We start from the raw sequence: 16,352 nt of genomic DNA, 5'->3' as shown, positions 1-16,352 counted from the left end.
TTTGACTCCAATTTCTATTGCATAAAGTGACTTAGAATAAAGTTCCTGGTCACTTCATGCAATAGCAACTTGAGTCAAACCCTGGCTTGGCAGGCGGCAGTCCACCTTGGCTTTTAAACCGATTTAACCTAGCCTTAACCTTAACTGTTCTACCTTAAACATACCTGGATTGTGGCCAACAAACTCTGACAATTCTTGGAAAAACTTGCCAGTCTGGAATGGATTCCTAGGTATGGGACCAAAGACTGAGGTCACCTGCCAAAAACGAGGCCAAAAAGATTTTTTGTAGAAAATGAGCAGCATGAAGGTAAATGGAAACAAAATCAAAAGGTTCCATGAAAAGTCTGGTTGGATTTCTCAATAATCAAGTCAAACCTTATTAGGGAAACATTAACATCAGCCATAGCAGGACTTAATGATGTGAAACTACTGTCAATCAGCAATTTTTGTTTTGTTGTTGTCTCATGTTTATTGCATGGGAGGTGCAGGAGCCTACCATGTATTTTGGGACGAGACCCTGCTAGGATATCTCTGCTGAGACCTTGAGCAAAATAATGTTTCTCTTCAAGTACTGCAATGGGACTACTGTACCATCCCATTCTGGGAGAAGTTGAAATACTCAGGACTCGTCTCTCCATGCAGCTTAAACCAGTGAGAAGGGCTGGCTTCATGGGCCACTAGGCTTGAACATAAACCTTTCCCTATGTTAACTGCCCTCTAAGAATCTTATTTCACATCACTGGCGTTTTAGATTAGTAACACCAAGTGATAGCCTGCAGGAAAGCTTTCTTGGCAGTGCTTTTCATAACTGCCACATACCTCTTGCAAGATTTCATTTTTATTTCTTCCAAGAAATAAAGGTTTCCCAATGTACAACTGAAAAGCAAGATCCAGATAAAGTCAGTATTAGGACTAGCCTGCGAGCTGGCTCTTGAGTCTAATTTGTCAGCCCCCTACATCGTTCCGCAATGCGCGTTGTTCGGAAACTTATTGGTGTGCCAAAGCCAAAAGCTACATAGTAGCGCTTGAGTGTGAAACTCAAACACTAGAGCCTGCTCGCAGGTTATATTAGGACTTGCCCAAGAGTGCAAACATTGATAAGTTAGTATACAGTATATAAAATGTGGGTAGACATATTAAAGTCCCAGAGGAGAGTACTCCCAGAAAAATTGGGTGGGGTTGTGCAGCCTGCTTCCCGAAGCCCTTATACTGGTTAAGACCAAAATCTGCTATTTTCCTTACCCTATTTATGACCTGACAAAAAATATGACTGTTGTGGCTGGTACAGTTGCTCTAAACATAATTTATGAAGAGCTTTTAATGATGGTGTTATCGATAATGATAAAAAGGTAGTTTCTTCTAAAAAATAAACCAAATTCAAGACTAGGGTGCAAAAACTGGACCCTATTTATGACCAAAAAGCCTGAAAAACCATACCCTTTGACGCTGCACTTACCTATACACCGGTAGCCCATATAAGAGAGCACCACTTCACCCCCCCCCCCCCCGTCCCAGGATCAAAGTACAGATACAAGGATTTTGTCACGAAATAATCCTTGTGAAGACCATTTGCTTGCCTTAGTTTTAACAATTGAGAGTGGTTTTCAATGGAGTGTCAAAAGTAATTATTCCTTTTGTTTCTACTCCTACACGCTGTGTGTAATTAAAAAAAAGACAATTTCCACACCACTTCCTCATTGGTTCATCTTGCCTGCTCACAATAGACGTTAATATTGCACGTATTATTACACGACAACAAAAGAAATAAAACATACAAAATAAAACATGCATTCTTAAATTTCACAATTTGCGAAATTGTTGGTACATATGCAATTCAGAAAGAATGATATTAAGTCTCAGCAATGCCAAGTCAAGTCTGGTACACTTCCATTGATTTACAGCTGATTTACTACACAAGTTGGAAGATAATTGAGACGTACCTCAGCTAGGATACACCCTAAAGACCAGATGTCAATTTCTGGGCCAAATGGAACACCAAACATCACCTGTGAAGAATAAACCTTTAATTTACCAGAGGTGTAGTATCAGAATGCCGTCCTCTGTTTCCTTATACCCCTTCAATAGCAGAATTTGTTCAAATAAAATTTTGGGCAATATTTTAGAAAAAAAATTGCCAAATTGCATCTTAAAATGAAGATTTCCCAGACTGTCACCTACATACAATTTATATACATTTCACAATGATCAACTATTGTATGTCTTTCACGTAAGCAGCAAGTCAGTTGATCACCTCTGGAGCTCGGTAAAGTAATGTTTGCAGTTCAAACTCATCATAATACAAGGAAACCTAAAAATCAAGAAAAACAAATTAGAAATTAAATAATTGTTACAAAATAATACTAAAATCATAGCGTAGTTGCAGGATCAATGCCAACACTGATCAAAATTAAATCCCTGTCCAAGGGATAAGTGTTAACAAAAAACCCCAGGCTATCCACTGGATAGTGATTTATCTGGTCACAAGTGGATAGTGTTATCTACCTTTCAAACAATCTGCGCCAGAACTTTATGGTACAGTAATAGTGGACAATATAGTTTGCTGTACCTCTCTATGAACCCAATGTATTGCATTCCCAAAGTCCACAACTTTTATCTTGATTTCCTCCCCTGAAACAGACAAAGATAAAACTATGTGACCAGTGAAGGCTGTCATGGCTCAAGATTCACAGCTTTAAGGCACAGGAAGTTGGTTGGTACATGTAGGCATTAGTAGGTGTGAGGTCAATGTCTTCAGTCTGTTAAAGCATGAAACTGTCACCTAAATTGCCTCAACATCCTTAACAAAAGTGTGTGTAAATGTAGCCTTTTTTCATAATGCTTAGGAAAACTACTTACAAAGTAATCATTATTGATATTGAAAACTCTGAAGCTTAAGAACACTTTAAAATACCTTCTTCCAAAAGAATGTTCTCTGGTTTCAAGTCAGCATGGATAACATTCTCTCTGTCAAAATGATAAAGAGTACATGATTGTATGTACAACTTGTCCTAAATTAAGGTAAGCAGCTAAGCAAGCACACACACTTTTAACATGACAGCCAGTTTGACATTTAGTTTTAATGTAAGTTGTATTCCCATTGTCAGGTACAGCAGACTCGTAGATTGAGATTTTCCATTTTATAGAACAGGAATAGCCAAAACATTAACTACATGTATTGCTGCCAGAAAATGAGGGTGATTAATAAAAGGAATGAAAGTCTACCAAAACATAACCTCTGTCAACAATTTGGATCATGTGTACTAAAGGCATCTGCAATTGACTCAACTAATACCCTCAATCAATCAAGCATTGATCAACACCTAATTGATACTTGATTGACACTCCATCAACACCTCAGTTGACACTCTGTTGACACTCCATTGACACCTCGCTCGACAGTTGGTTGACAGTCGGTCGGCAGTCGACTAACTTTGGATTGATGCACATCAGTCCATCAACTCTCAGCCGACTATCGATCGACTGTTAATCAAGTACTGATGGAATGTCGACTGAGTTTTGATTGGGTATCGATCAAGGGTATTGATTGACACTCGACCATGGATGTCTTTAGTATGTACATGATCCAACAATTTCAGGTTACAACTTTGTAATATCATTAATTATGAACCAAAAAACAAAAAAAGACAATTTTCTAGCCTATAGAACTGGTTGTCAAAATAATTTGACAACTGCAAGTGCATGTCATTCAGTTGTGGCCAATGAGAACATTAGCTTGGACTTGCCATCTTGAACAATAATTACAGTATTGTCAGTATTGTCTATGTTCAAAGCCTGTATAACTCACCTTTTTAGGAATCCAAGGGCTTGTAAAAGCTGAAAGATGACATGCACATAGAAACAGCAGTGTTAAATTGTTTAAAAGTCTTATTGGTATGTAAAACTGCATGTGCATTACATGTAATATACATGTTCACTTGGTATTAGACTATAATACATGCATATAGATCTGATAGAGGATATGACATGGCAGCACAGAGATAAAAATTGTCTCTTCAAGTGTTGAGTGAGCACACCAAACAAGTGAAATATTTTTCAGCACGAGAAGAGAAATTTCATATCCCCAAGCAGCAATGTTATGGTATTTATTATATAAACACCAATAAAATACCAAACCATTCCACTTTCCCTGCAAAAGGCATGTACATGTAACCTTAGCAACGGTGATCTTTACACATGTGGAAATAACATGTTTTTTTTTGTATGCGAAGATATCATGTTTTCAAGTGAAAACTCTCCTGGTATTTCATTGGTATTTAATATATAATAAATTAAAGAGATTGCTGCACAATAATCAACAATTCAGTGGTAGGTCCACAGGTTCTCAAAAGAAGGGGACATTTGAGGAGTGCCCAAAAAATTCCACAGAGTGAAGGTCTGTTCAGTCTTTTTTTGCTGTTTATCACTTCACAGTGTAAAAAAATACTCACCTGTAATGTTATCTTTCTGATCACTTTCAACTTTGCCTCCTATTGGTAAAGCAGAATTAATAAACAATTTATCATGTTTACAACAAGTTGAATATATTGTGTGTCATTTCATCTCTTACAGTAGTTCTGTAATTTGAATTTCCTGAAAAAAGACAAGTAGTGAGAAGCACAGAATCTACTAGCCCAACAGCAAAACCACTAGCCCTGGGTTATTTTTGCATGCTGTCATGATAAGCTCAAAGATAGTACAAAAAGAGTTCTGTTTTATGAGTCGGGGCAGGCATTAAATATAGTTTTAATTACATGTCTGTGAGTATGAAATGAGATTGACCATTAGCCTACAGAAATACGAATAACATAATTGGATAATTATCACAGACGTGTAATGCACTAACAGATTATTTATTAATTACTTAACAACTCCTATGAACAGAAAGAAGGTGTAAGTCTGAAAACAAAATCCCTCATTTTCCCATAATCAGTGCATTTTCTGTGTGAATGTGTATTGCTAGGAAAATTGAAAGATTATTTCATATTGTCTTTACATGCCTGCACATTAATTATTTAATAATTTTTTTCTCAATGCAATCTCAAATTTCTTACCTCACTATCAAACTGACATTTCTGCAAACACAAAAAAGTCTTGATCACTCAATGTTCCAATAATACATACTCTGAAGATGCAAAATGATCTGTTAATTCATAACTGTCCCTTGCTTACAACTTACCTGAAAGTATTGATGGAGAGGTCTTGGACGCAGCAGCTCAAACACCAAACAATAGTGACCCTCAAAACTGAATACATTCTGAAAGTCCAAAATATTTGGTGTTTGTCAGTCAACGACAAGTATTTCTAATTAATATTAAATTACAATTTTCTGTACAATTCATGCACAATATCAGTGCTCACCGCCATAAAAAAAGGGGAAAAAAGCACACATTCGATCTCAATATTCTCTCAGCTAATGCAATTAAGACAACATGAACCTTGAAAGTGAGGCTGAAATTAAAATTATTCACTCTCAAACTTGTCACCATTGTCTTGGATTCCTTTTCCTACAAAGCTATCAATGTCACATACTCTAAAGCAAGACACTCTGTTCCCTGTCATTGTTGTGTCCCCTGCACTTAAGAGAAATGTTTTGAAACAAGAACACTGTACATCTGTGACTTACAAACAACTGGACAGTTCTGGACACATGAAGGATATCTGCCTTATTCAGCTGCTGAATGCAATCTGCCTCCTGCAGTCAAAATAGTGAAAATTGACAGCAAAAACTAATCCATTTTGAGCAGATTTTCAGTATGCACATGTTAAATCTTAAATAAGGTTCCTTGCCCTTGACACCATTTTATTCTTGACTACTTTCATGGGTAACTGACCAAACTCATGAAGGCATGACATGTGGTGTAGGCATGCATTTACATCTGTAGGTGCAATTAAAAGTAATTTATGATGTAGAAAACTATTCAAGCCATGTAAGAAAATCCATCTACATCATGTGTAAGAAATGGATGTACATGCAAAGGTGTTTTAATATGGGTACATGCAAACATATAAAAGCTCTATAAAGGTTGGGTGTCTGAGACATCCAGTTCAATCTGCCATTGGCAGCCAGCTCTTAGATGGAGACTGCTCCAATGGCTGGCAAATCCTTGCAACCCGGTCATGAACCCCAGGTGGAGGGGAGAAAAACAGGCACCCATCACACTGCTAAAACAGTGGAATTAGAGTGGGAGGAACAGGGGAGGGGAAACAGCCTCTGAGAATATTCCCCACGTTTCAGAAAACGCTAAAGGACACTGCTGTCTAAATGCAAAACTGCTATGTACAACTCCCTGTGGTCCAAGAACACGTGAAATCCTGGCACATACGCATATCTAAATGTTGTTGACTGCTTAGGTAAGACTTGCGCTACTTGTTGTTAATTTCATTAAATTACATTTAACTGCATTAAACTTCTAGTTCTCACATAACACTTAATATGTTTGTTCGCCATGAATACAACAAGAGATTACTAGTGAGTCACATACAGTATCTCACATTTGATCGAACTTTTGGTTACATGTATGTGTACATGTACATCGAGCAGTTGTCTTTGACATGTATGCCAGCTTTTTGTGAGTAATGTATTCCACAGACCCTATTCATAAATGGCTGCCAGTTAAAAATTCTTTTGTAAGTATTAAACTTAGCCCAAATAACCTCGTTTTTGAGTTGATAATTCAAAAGAATTTTTACTCTCAAACAAGGTTAGTTGGGCTCATTTAAATGTATGCTGCCAATTTAAAGGAATTTTAAATTGGCAGCCATTTACATGTATGAATAGGGTCTACAATAAATGATTCTGGGATTCTTGAGAGAGACAAGATGCATCTCAAGAGAAACAAAGCATGTCTTGCAACAAACGAGATGCATCTTGCACAATGCGACAAGAGGTGGTAACTTACTTTTGAGCAGTACTGTACCTATTTAGCTCTCATAACAATAATTATGAAGATACATGTACACAGTTACAGTGCAGCTCAGATATAAGCAAACTACGCATACGCGTATCATACGAGCGTATTTTGCGTATACGCGTATGTCAATACGCGCACATATACGCGTATATACGCGCACATATACGCGTATATACGCGCGTATATGTCTCTTTGTTATGCATTCCCACAAGTTTCTTTATGTGAAGCATTGTTAGTCAAACAAAGGACATTATGTTTCTTGAGAATGAAAATGGCTTCAAAGCGAAATTATCAAGGTTTCTATGGCACGCTGCTCAAGTTTAGTTATTTTTACGTCGGGAAAAGGTTCTGTGTTTCCGGCAGGCGTCGTCAGGTCGTTTCCGAGATGTTTATTGTCTGAAGCGTTCCGAAGACATTGTCGAAAAAATGATATCTCCGGTTATATTTGACACAAACCGTTCATTCAAACGGTAAAATGCTCTTTCTTTAGCCAAACAATTGTTTATCAAAGTTTCTATGGGGCGCTGCTCACGTTTAATTATGTTTTTCTTCAAGGAAAAGTTCTGTGTTAAGCCATGCGTCGGCAAGTCGCTTGCGAGATGTTTATTGTTTGAAGCTTTCCGAAGACCTTGTCGAAAACATGATATCTCCGATTATATTTGACACAAAACGTTCATTCAAACAGTAAAATGCTCTTTCTTTAGTCAAAATAATTGTTTATCAAAGTTTCTATGGCGCGCTGCTCACGTTTAGTTATTTTTTCTTCAAGGAAAAGTTCTGTGTTTCGGCATGCGTCGGCAAGTCGATTGCGAGATGTTCATTGTCTGAAGCGTTCCGAAGACCTTGTCGAAAAAATGATATCTCCGGTTCTATTTGACACAAATCGTTCATTCAAACGGTAAAATGCTCTTTCTTTAGCCAAAGAAATGTATATCAAAGTTTCTATGGCGCGCTGCTCACGTTTAGTTATTTTTTCCTCAAGTAACAGTTCTGTGTTTCGGCATGCGTCGGCAAGTCGCTTGCGAGATGTTTATTGTTTGAAGCGTTTCGACCTTGTCGAGAAAGTGATATCTCCGGTGTCTGACACAAACCGTTCATTCAAATAGTAAATTCTAAGATTCTATGGTGCGCCGCTCACATTTTGTTATTTTTAATTTTCTTCGAGGAAAAGTTGTGTGTTTCGGCACACGTTTCCAAGTCGCTTGCTTGGACCGTGTTCAGACTTTGTTTCGAGAAGATGTTATCTTTCGGTTGTGATGTTTGCTCCATGAAGATGGGATTGTTGAAGCGTGTATCCCCGGTTCTATTTGACAAAAAAAAAAATAGTAAATTTTTGATTTAACGACAAAATACTCTCTCTTTTAATCAATATTCAGTCAGTTAATTTTCAGTCAAGTGCCCAATTGCAAAATGTTAGTTTCAGCTAACATTTTGCTTAGTCTGCAGACATACGCGCGTATACAGTGTACGCGTATTCAAAATAAAGAAAACTCTTTCTCGCTCTGTGGCAAGCTGTCAAGCCATTGAAAACAACAATGACCTGATAAGAAAAGAAGAAACAATAGGTTAGCTCATACATACTAATCAGGCATACGCGTATATGCTGTATACGCGTATGTGCGTATATGCATACGCGTATGTGCGTATATGCATACGCGTATACGCGTATTGGGCTGACGCGCATTACGCGTATATTTTGGTTCGGATATATCTGAGCTGCACTGTAAGTTATGCAATGTTTTTGAGTTGTATACCATAGAATATCCCTTGAGTCACTTGTACATGTATTTTCTTGGTGTACACACAAGCCTTTAGATGAGTGTGTAAACCAAGAAAATACATTGTACAAGTGACAAGTAGAATTCATATTCCATGGTATACCATGAGAAAGTATAGCACAACTATTTTTAATTTTAATCTATGTACCATGCCACAGAAAATACAGTGGCCAACACAAACAATGCAAAATATACAAATGTACATGGCATGAAATGGGAAGGTACAGCTGTATGGGTGTAATACCACTGAATATACAACTGCTTTCCTGTATTGTGTTTGGCTGCATGTATTTTCTATGGCATGGTACAAAGTCGAGTAAACTTTGCAAGTGTACATGTAAAAACTGGTCAAATGACACATACCTGAGTTCCAAGTCTTGAATAATCCAGATGCATGATTTTCACTGCAACTGACTTCTTATCAGGATGGAAAGTATCCTTTGTGAGAAAAAAATTATTTTTAGCTACATTGTAATTCAAGCAGAATATAACACAGACAACCTAACATGTTATAACTGAGAAATTACAAGTAGATAAAGGGTTATTTACCAAGCGTGAGGTCAAGATGGCTGGATATTGACCAAGTTCTTTATTTTTACATGTTTATGGACTGTTGTAAGATAGCTTTAGATAAGGCTCAAATAGTCAACGCAACGTTAAACACTGTCAACACAATGTCCGACATAAGCCAACTCACATGTTCACGAGATGTGGGGCGGCCCACGAAAACGTAAAGGACTCCACAGAGGGGTACCCACAAGTTAATATTACAACATGGACTGAGACGGAGTTGAGGTCCAAAAACATGCGAAAAAAGAGGCCAATATCCAGCCATCTTGACTGAACAAGCTTGGCAAGTAAAGGATTTATTATTAATATGGAAAAGAGAAGACTATTTGCTTATGGGACACAGCAGGAAATCCTGAGCAGGCAAGACAGTGCCATCTTGAATTGCCCGCTCAGGTAGCCAATCACAGTGCAGGATGAATTCTGTTTACTGCTCACAGAGCTAGCCATATAATTGTAAAATAATAAATCATGCTATAGGGTGGTTGCCGCTAATGTTAATACTAATTAGTTATTGTTTACAAATGTTGTGTAGAGAAGGCTTCATGCATTAATTTTATAATATACATAAATGCACTTACAAGTAAAAGGAACTTGATTGTGCAAACTGTCCGTAATCAGTGATATTTTTTTATAGCTCTTCCCAAGGGTGTAATATTGACAGGATTTCTGGTCTGGGCTTTTAAACTAGAAAATTTCTGGGTGGTCAAAATTAATTTAATAATTTCATGTAAAAGGCTTCAAAAGGACACTAAAATACCTGTTTTGTTCTTGAAGTATTGCAAATTGAAAAAAAAAGGTATTGCAAATTGAAAAAAGAATATTTATTATGATAAAACTCAGAGCACATAATGTATACACAGTACCTGATGATTACAATTTTCAGCAATTACTAAATGTGGACGTTTTTTTCATATTGTATTGCATATTACAGGTTGAACAGTAAACAAGGAGGAAGCTGTTTATTATTTTCTCACCTCTGCAGCAACCAGGATTGAAGATTGTCCTTGTCCAATAACTCGAACAAATTTGTACCTTCCAGCAAGCAAAGGAACTAACAAAACCACACAGAAATACAATGAATGACTTGTGAGAAGCAGCCATTAACAACTTCAACTGCTCAAAAGATCATTACAATTCTAGATTGAAGTGAGCAATACCCTAGCATAAGGTCTTTATCAGTCTGGAATCAAAAATACATTATTTTATTGGGACCTTAAGATAGCTGCAAGAGTATGTACAACTGTTCAGTCCAGTTACACAGTCATGAATCCTTAGTACATGAATTCCTTCCTATTACTAGGTATGAAAATGAAGCTAATTAATATTAGAATTCATCAATAATTAAAGCATATACAATTATGTACACTGGTTGTCATGTACTATACTTGTGGAAGGCGAGGTGGCCTCATGGTTAGTGCTCTCGTCTCCAGATTGAGTGTTCTGGGTTCAAGCCCTGGCCAGGGATATTACATGTACGTTGTGTTCTTGGGCAAGACACTTAACTCTCACAGTGCCTCTCTCCACCCAGGTTTATAGGGGGGAGTAGAAATACTCCCAGTTGCTTCATGCTATAGAAACTGGGATAAGCGCCGGCCTGATTGGCCACTAGGCTCATATGCAGACTTTACCTTACTTCATGTACTTATTCTTAAGGTTGTGGCCACAATGTAGTTTATGGACCATTGAAAACAAAATGCCTTTAGAACGACAAATGTTGCATAAAGCCAAAAAACTAAATATTTAATATTTAGGCAGTGTCATATTATTGACAATGTTATAGTTTTATATCTTTTATTGTTATATTTTTATATCTTTTATTGTAAATAATTATTTTTAATTTTATGTACTTACATTTTAACTCGTTTGCATTTTCTTTTGTTTACTTGTTTATTAACTAATGTGCATTTATGGTATTTTAAGAGTGGGCATCCTGTAAAGTAACTTTTAAGCTAAGCAAAGTGGACACTTTAAATAAAGAATTACTTAATACTTTACTTACTTCGTAAGAAATGTTTCAGGTACATACAACTGTACTGAAAAATAAATTACTGTGTATTCATGAATTGGCTTTAGTTAATTTAATTATCATTAGCTGGATATTGGCTGTTCATGTTTACAAGTTCTTTTTTTGGGTGGACCAACACATGGACCAAGATGTTTTTTGTTTATTCTAGTATTAAGGACAACATACTTGGATAACATGGTTGGAATTTTCCCTCTGGATCTGTCTGAGATCCTTGCACTATGAAAAAAAAAGAAAAGAAAAGAAATATCAAATGGCATAACTGTACATTCCAAGCAACTACAGTCAACTTGCAGTATGATTCCTTCTGGCATGACAACTTCTGCAGTTGTACAGTATAATAAACTCCATTCCAAATAGAGTACAAGAACCCTGCCTTACAGAGAATTGGGAACCCATAACATGATCACCTCAATATCACAGTCAATCTAGATTCTTGCCTCCAGGAACAAAAGCTCAGTCCTGAAGTTATTTCCTATTACTATTTAAAGAACCCTCTAGGCTGATAATACGGCCAACCTGTTAATTAATACAGCCAGATTTTTGTGGCCTGTCAGTGACTGGAGTAACAGTGTTCCATTGTAGTATGCCCCTAGGAAATTGAAGTTACATGTAGGAGTTTTTGCACAAGTCCCTTACTAAGAGGGTCTTCATCCTATTTCAGCCCAATGTGTAGTTCCAGAAAATATCCATACCTCCCCCACGGAAGGGATTTTTTCTATAAACACCTCACCACCCCTCTGGAAATTCCAGTTAAGCTTCATACATTTCTTTAAAGTTTTTGGTCTCATAGAACCCCCCACCCCCCAGGAAATTCCAATCCCTTCTTTGGGGGGAGTATGGATATCTTCTGGAACCGCACAATTTGCATAAGAATCCTTTGGCTGTTGGGAGCTCCAACATGTTGCCTCTCTTTCTCACTTGCTTCTACGCAAAGTACACACTATCCTACATGTACTTTTCATTTCCCCTCCCTCCGTTTTCCGATCCTTTTACATTTCCAACTTGCTTCAACAAGACTGCATTTCTCCATTTCTTATTCAGCAAACATGAAAGGGACTGTCACAAAAAGTAGGCTACACTAGAGTACAATTTTACAGTAATTACCTGTCGTATCATTAGGAGAGCAGTATTGATTATGACTATTTTTATCTCACCATGTTTCTTATGAGGAGCTAAGTTCTTCATGTCTCCAAGGTGTTTGTATAGGATTTTAAGTCCACCCGAAAGTTGAGCAGAAACAAACCTTGTGGGAGGGGAAACACTTGGTTTGCAGTAGCCAGTACCCCTACATGAACAAAATTAATGAAAAAATTGTCACAATTTGGCAAACTGTCTCCTTTACATACAAAACAGAACTGTATGTGCGTGCAACTCTGAAGGTAGATTTCCACAGTTCGGGCATAGTTTTACTGGCCTAATGGTGTAAAATAAAACAAATTATTATCCAACTGCAGCGAAGACCGTCCAAATAACAGTACAAATATATATACAGCCATATTGTACAGTTATTTGTACAGTAGAAAACCTGTTTGCCTGACAGGTCAGCATGCGCATGCAAAACTGTCACACTCTCCCTCTTTCACTGATAAATTTATTGACTACAGCAGTTGGATAATAAATCTCTTATTAGATGTTTTAACATGTAGTATCACTGTATATTTTTACTCCTTGCTTGTATTTTGACTCGCCGTACAGGCTCATCAACATATGGCACAACTTGTAAATAAAATATACGGCGATACTACATATCAAAACATCTAATAAGATAATTTATATCAAATGTAGAAATGAATGCCTTGCATCTGCAGAGAAAGGTGAAAAAGATTCAACTGCTTCTGTACATTTTTCCTTGTGTAGAGCCAAGTGCTTGCTTATGCAAAATCAGATCTAGATCACTATCGCCATTGTTGTGGTTGCGGGAAAAGTCGAAGATACAATAAGAGATTAACTCCAAAGGCAACCAGGTTTCAGTTTCTTTCTTTACACGATTGACATGTGTTTGTAATAACACAACACAAACTACAATTAAACAGATCATGTTTACTGTACGTAGTCTCAACCGCTATGTCGATTGATATATTGGTCAAGTGTTGGTCGATAGTCAACCGACATGTTGACTGATAGTCGATCAACACTCGGTCAACTATCGACTGACACTTGACCGATATATTGACTGACATGGCAGTCGAGACTACCTACAGTAAACATGATCCAATTAAACTAAGCAAACTGATAAGTCATGATATATATTTCTATACAATGCATAAGAATACTGCCAAGTGGATGACCGCTGGTTGGGCAATTATAGAGGCCCTGTTAGGGGGAGGGGGGTACCCATGTCCCCTGTCTGAAATTCGCCACCAGCCATGTCGGCATTTCACAAGATTCCTATGTCGCCTGTCGGAATTTCGTCTCACAGGAGTTGGGTCAGGAAATTTGACCTTGTTCGATTAAAACGAAGCTACACGTGTAACACAACGTAATACCTTTGTTTATTTAAAAAATAAAAAAATAAAAAATAAAAAACCGACACAGTGCTCTCAAGTCTCGCGCATCGAGCATGAGGCTCACGCAAATGAATTCAATCTTGTGCTCTCACACTGAAACTATTATTTCTCACCCATTGAAGGTTCCTTGCTCTTTTAGTCCAGTACATATATAATTAAGTATCTCTTTGGATATAATTTACTCCTTGTATGTTTTCCACTTGCTTCAAACACTTTTCAGCACTAGGAATTCTCATGCAGAGCCAGCATTTCTCCGGTCAGTGGGTTTAATGATTACTTTAAGGTTACTTTTAAAGCATCACATTTCAACTCAGAATGAAGGAAAAGACTTCTTAGCTACTTCAATTTTTCAAAATTTTTTAAGTGGTTAGGGGCATGCTGGGGGGCATATTGGGGGCATGCTTTCTAAGGGCTTGGGCATGCTTTTGAGCACTGAAGTTGCTAACCTCCTAGGAGATGTGGGGGCATGCTCCCCCGGGAAATTTTGAAATTGAGACGCTTGGAATTGCTATTTTCAGCCATTTTTCAGTCAGTATTTGGACCTAAAGTACAATCGAACCTATGACTATTTTTACCATGTTTATGTTTAACAAACGTTCTTTAACTCAAAATCTCAACGGCTTCAATCAGATAATCTCTCCTATCTATAATCTTCTTTTGAATTTGGCGTAACCCTTACTTTCTGCTGAAGACAAGAAGACCTTGGCAGCTTTCCCCTGTCTCTCTTTTCCTTCCATAATGCCATTTGTTAATAATACAACTTCATATTCTTTTACTGGTGACCCACTGATAAAAATATGAAGGAGACTTTTGAAGATCTCTTTCCTTTTGCCTTAAGCGTGTTTTTAGGCGTTTTAGGCCACTGCTCTCTCAGCTGAGAGTGAGAAAAAATACTCAGCAATGACGGACTCGATTTATTCGACGCAGACGTTTTAGCATATATATAAGAAAGCCTGTGTTTCACGACCCGTCGACATCATGCGTGAGAGAAGAAAACACATTTAAAACTCTGGAAATATGTCTTCACTTCGACTAAGATGTTTAAAACAATCACTGCATTCTCAGTTCCAAAATTCCTTGTCGGTCTATCTTGCCATTGGTGTCGCTTTCTCTACTTTGCTGGAGTAGTCTGTCGTTTGTCACCAATTCATAGCTCTCATGTTGCCATTTCAAGGCCATGTCGCTTGTCGGAATTTACCCCTAACAAGGCCTCATTATAACCGTGGTGATTATTATATATTTGATCCAAGTATTAAACACCACCATATAAGCAGTCCATAGATCTATTTCATTTTACATTTAAAGCCAATAAAATTCATGCACTTCGAGCTCCATTTAAAAATAAATAAATAAATAATAGCACAGAAGTGGAAATTCTGCATAAGAAACAACAATCAAACCAAAATCCAATCTCACAAAGTTCTGAATTAAACGTGATCAGTGAGCACAGCTCGGACAAATATACTTATATACAAATATACGGACAAATATACGGACAAATATACGGACAAATATACGGACAAATATACGGACAAATATACGGACAAATATACAGTCTGATGACCGGTACGGAAGACTCCCGGATAATCTGAGAGAGTTGACATAGATGATTTAAAATCACTCGACAAATTACTCCTTGAAATTGCGCTCCTGTCCACCCAGTGCAATTATTACCAGTTACTACAGTGCGTTACTTTATACAGGCATCTTTCAGTCGATCAGGTGACGCACTGTAGGGATCTCTTAGCTGATTTTACACTGTTAGGTAACGTGCAATTATCACTGAATTAGAAATATCAAAACTGCGACTGTGAGTAAACTCTTCAACAGAACAGCTCTCGCTAGCGCTGCCAATGCCACTCAGAGAGTAAACTCCTTTTAGACCCAATTCTCAAACATGTAAACAAAACTAACCTTTGCGTCGAAACTGGAGCAAATGCTCCATCCAATTTCAGCATTTCAAATGAGAGTTGGTATCCTTCAGGAGTATGACCTGCTTGTATTAAGAGAGCGGCACAAGTCGACCGATCAAATAACTAGATAAAACGTATAGCGAAAGTTTTCAGGTCGTGAAGACTTACCGCCATTTTTACAATAGTTACCAGATTTCCCTCAATTAGCTCTATCTACTTTGTGTAGAGAGCACGTTGTGTCTACATACACTTGTTTTCGAGGAGCTGCAACAGCCAGTAAACAGTGGGATGGTTATGTAAGCTGCACTAATAGAAATTTTCAGTATATAAGGTCTGACTGTCCCAGGAATCAGTTGAAAGGGTTTGTATTCCTAACAGTTTAAACATACTGTCCAAAATAATTCATTCATTCCATAAATTGTCTCAAGTGAGAAATAACAGCCTCTAATATTGCTGGAACTTACAGTGCAGTGTATGAGATCAAACCCATGTACCAGAACCCCTAAATGGTCATCAGAATCCCGGAGGGAGGCCCCCAATATAAAAAGGGCAGGGATGCTTGTTGAAAATTTTGAAAAGAACCCCTAAGAGGTACCTAGATCCTGTTTTGTGGGCGTGGTGTGAATATTTTTTCACTCCTAAAGAGG

General features: G+C 37.5%; 1 protein-coding gene across 1 annotated transcript in view; it reads right to left on the bottom strand.

Annotated features, from left to right (window-relative positions):
• LOC145470615 (uncharacterized) overlaps positions 1-15,887 on the bottom strand; it is a 20,780-nt gene extending 4,893 nt beyond the window's left edge. Inside the window, exons 1-16 of the mRNA XM_081454419.1 lie at positions 15,707-15,887; positions 12,440-12,570; positions 11,451-11,501; positions 10,234-10,310; positions 9,053-9,127; positions 5,624-5,692; positions 5,177-5,254; positions 5,052-5,072; positions 4,449-4,487; positions 3,806-3,834; positions 2,912-2,964; positions 2,567-2,628; positions 2,252-2,308; positions 1,941-2,006; positions 820-876; positions 165-255 (exon numbers count right to left, since the gene is read on the bottom strand). Of these exons, the coding sequence (XP_081310545.1) occupies positions 165-255; positions 820-876; positions 1,941-2,006; positions 2,252-2,308; positions 2,567-2,628; positions 2,912-2,964; positions 3,806-3,834; positions 4,449-4,487; positions 5,052-5,072; positions 5,177-5,254; positions 5,624-5,692; positions 9,053-9,127; positions 10,234-10,310; positions 11,451-11,501; positions 12,440-12,570; positions 15,707-15,750 (1,000 nt within the window). The 5' untranslated portion in view covers positions 15,751-15,887. The remainder of the gene's footprint in view (positions 1-164; positions 256-819; positions 877-1,940; positions 2,007-2,251; positions 2,309-2,566; positions 2,629-2,911; positions 2,965-3,805; positions 3,835-4,448; positions 4,488-5,051; positions 5,073-5,176; positions 5,255-5,623; positions 5,693-9,052; positions 9,128-10,233; positions 10,311-11,450; positions 11,502-12,439; positions 12,571-15,706) is intronic.
• Between the last annotated feature and the right edge of the window lie 465 nt (positions 15,888-16,352).

This window comes from Orbicella franksi, chromosome 15 (genome assembly GCF_964199315.1).
Source record: "Orbicella franksi chromosome 15, jaOrbFran1.1, whole genome shotgun sequence".
In the NCBI taxonomy this organism is placed as follows: domain Eukaryota; kingdom Metazoa; phylum Cnidaria; class Anthozoa; order Scleractinia; family Merulinidae; genus Orbicella; species Orbicella franksi.
This window is presented reverse-complemented; position numbering and strand designations above follow the sequence as displayed.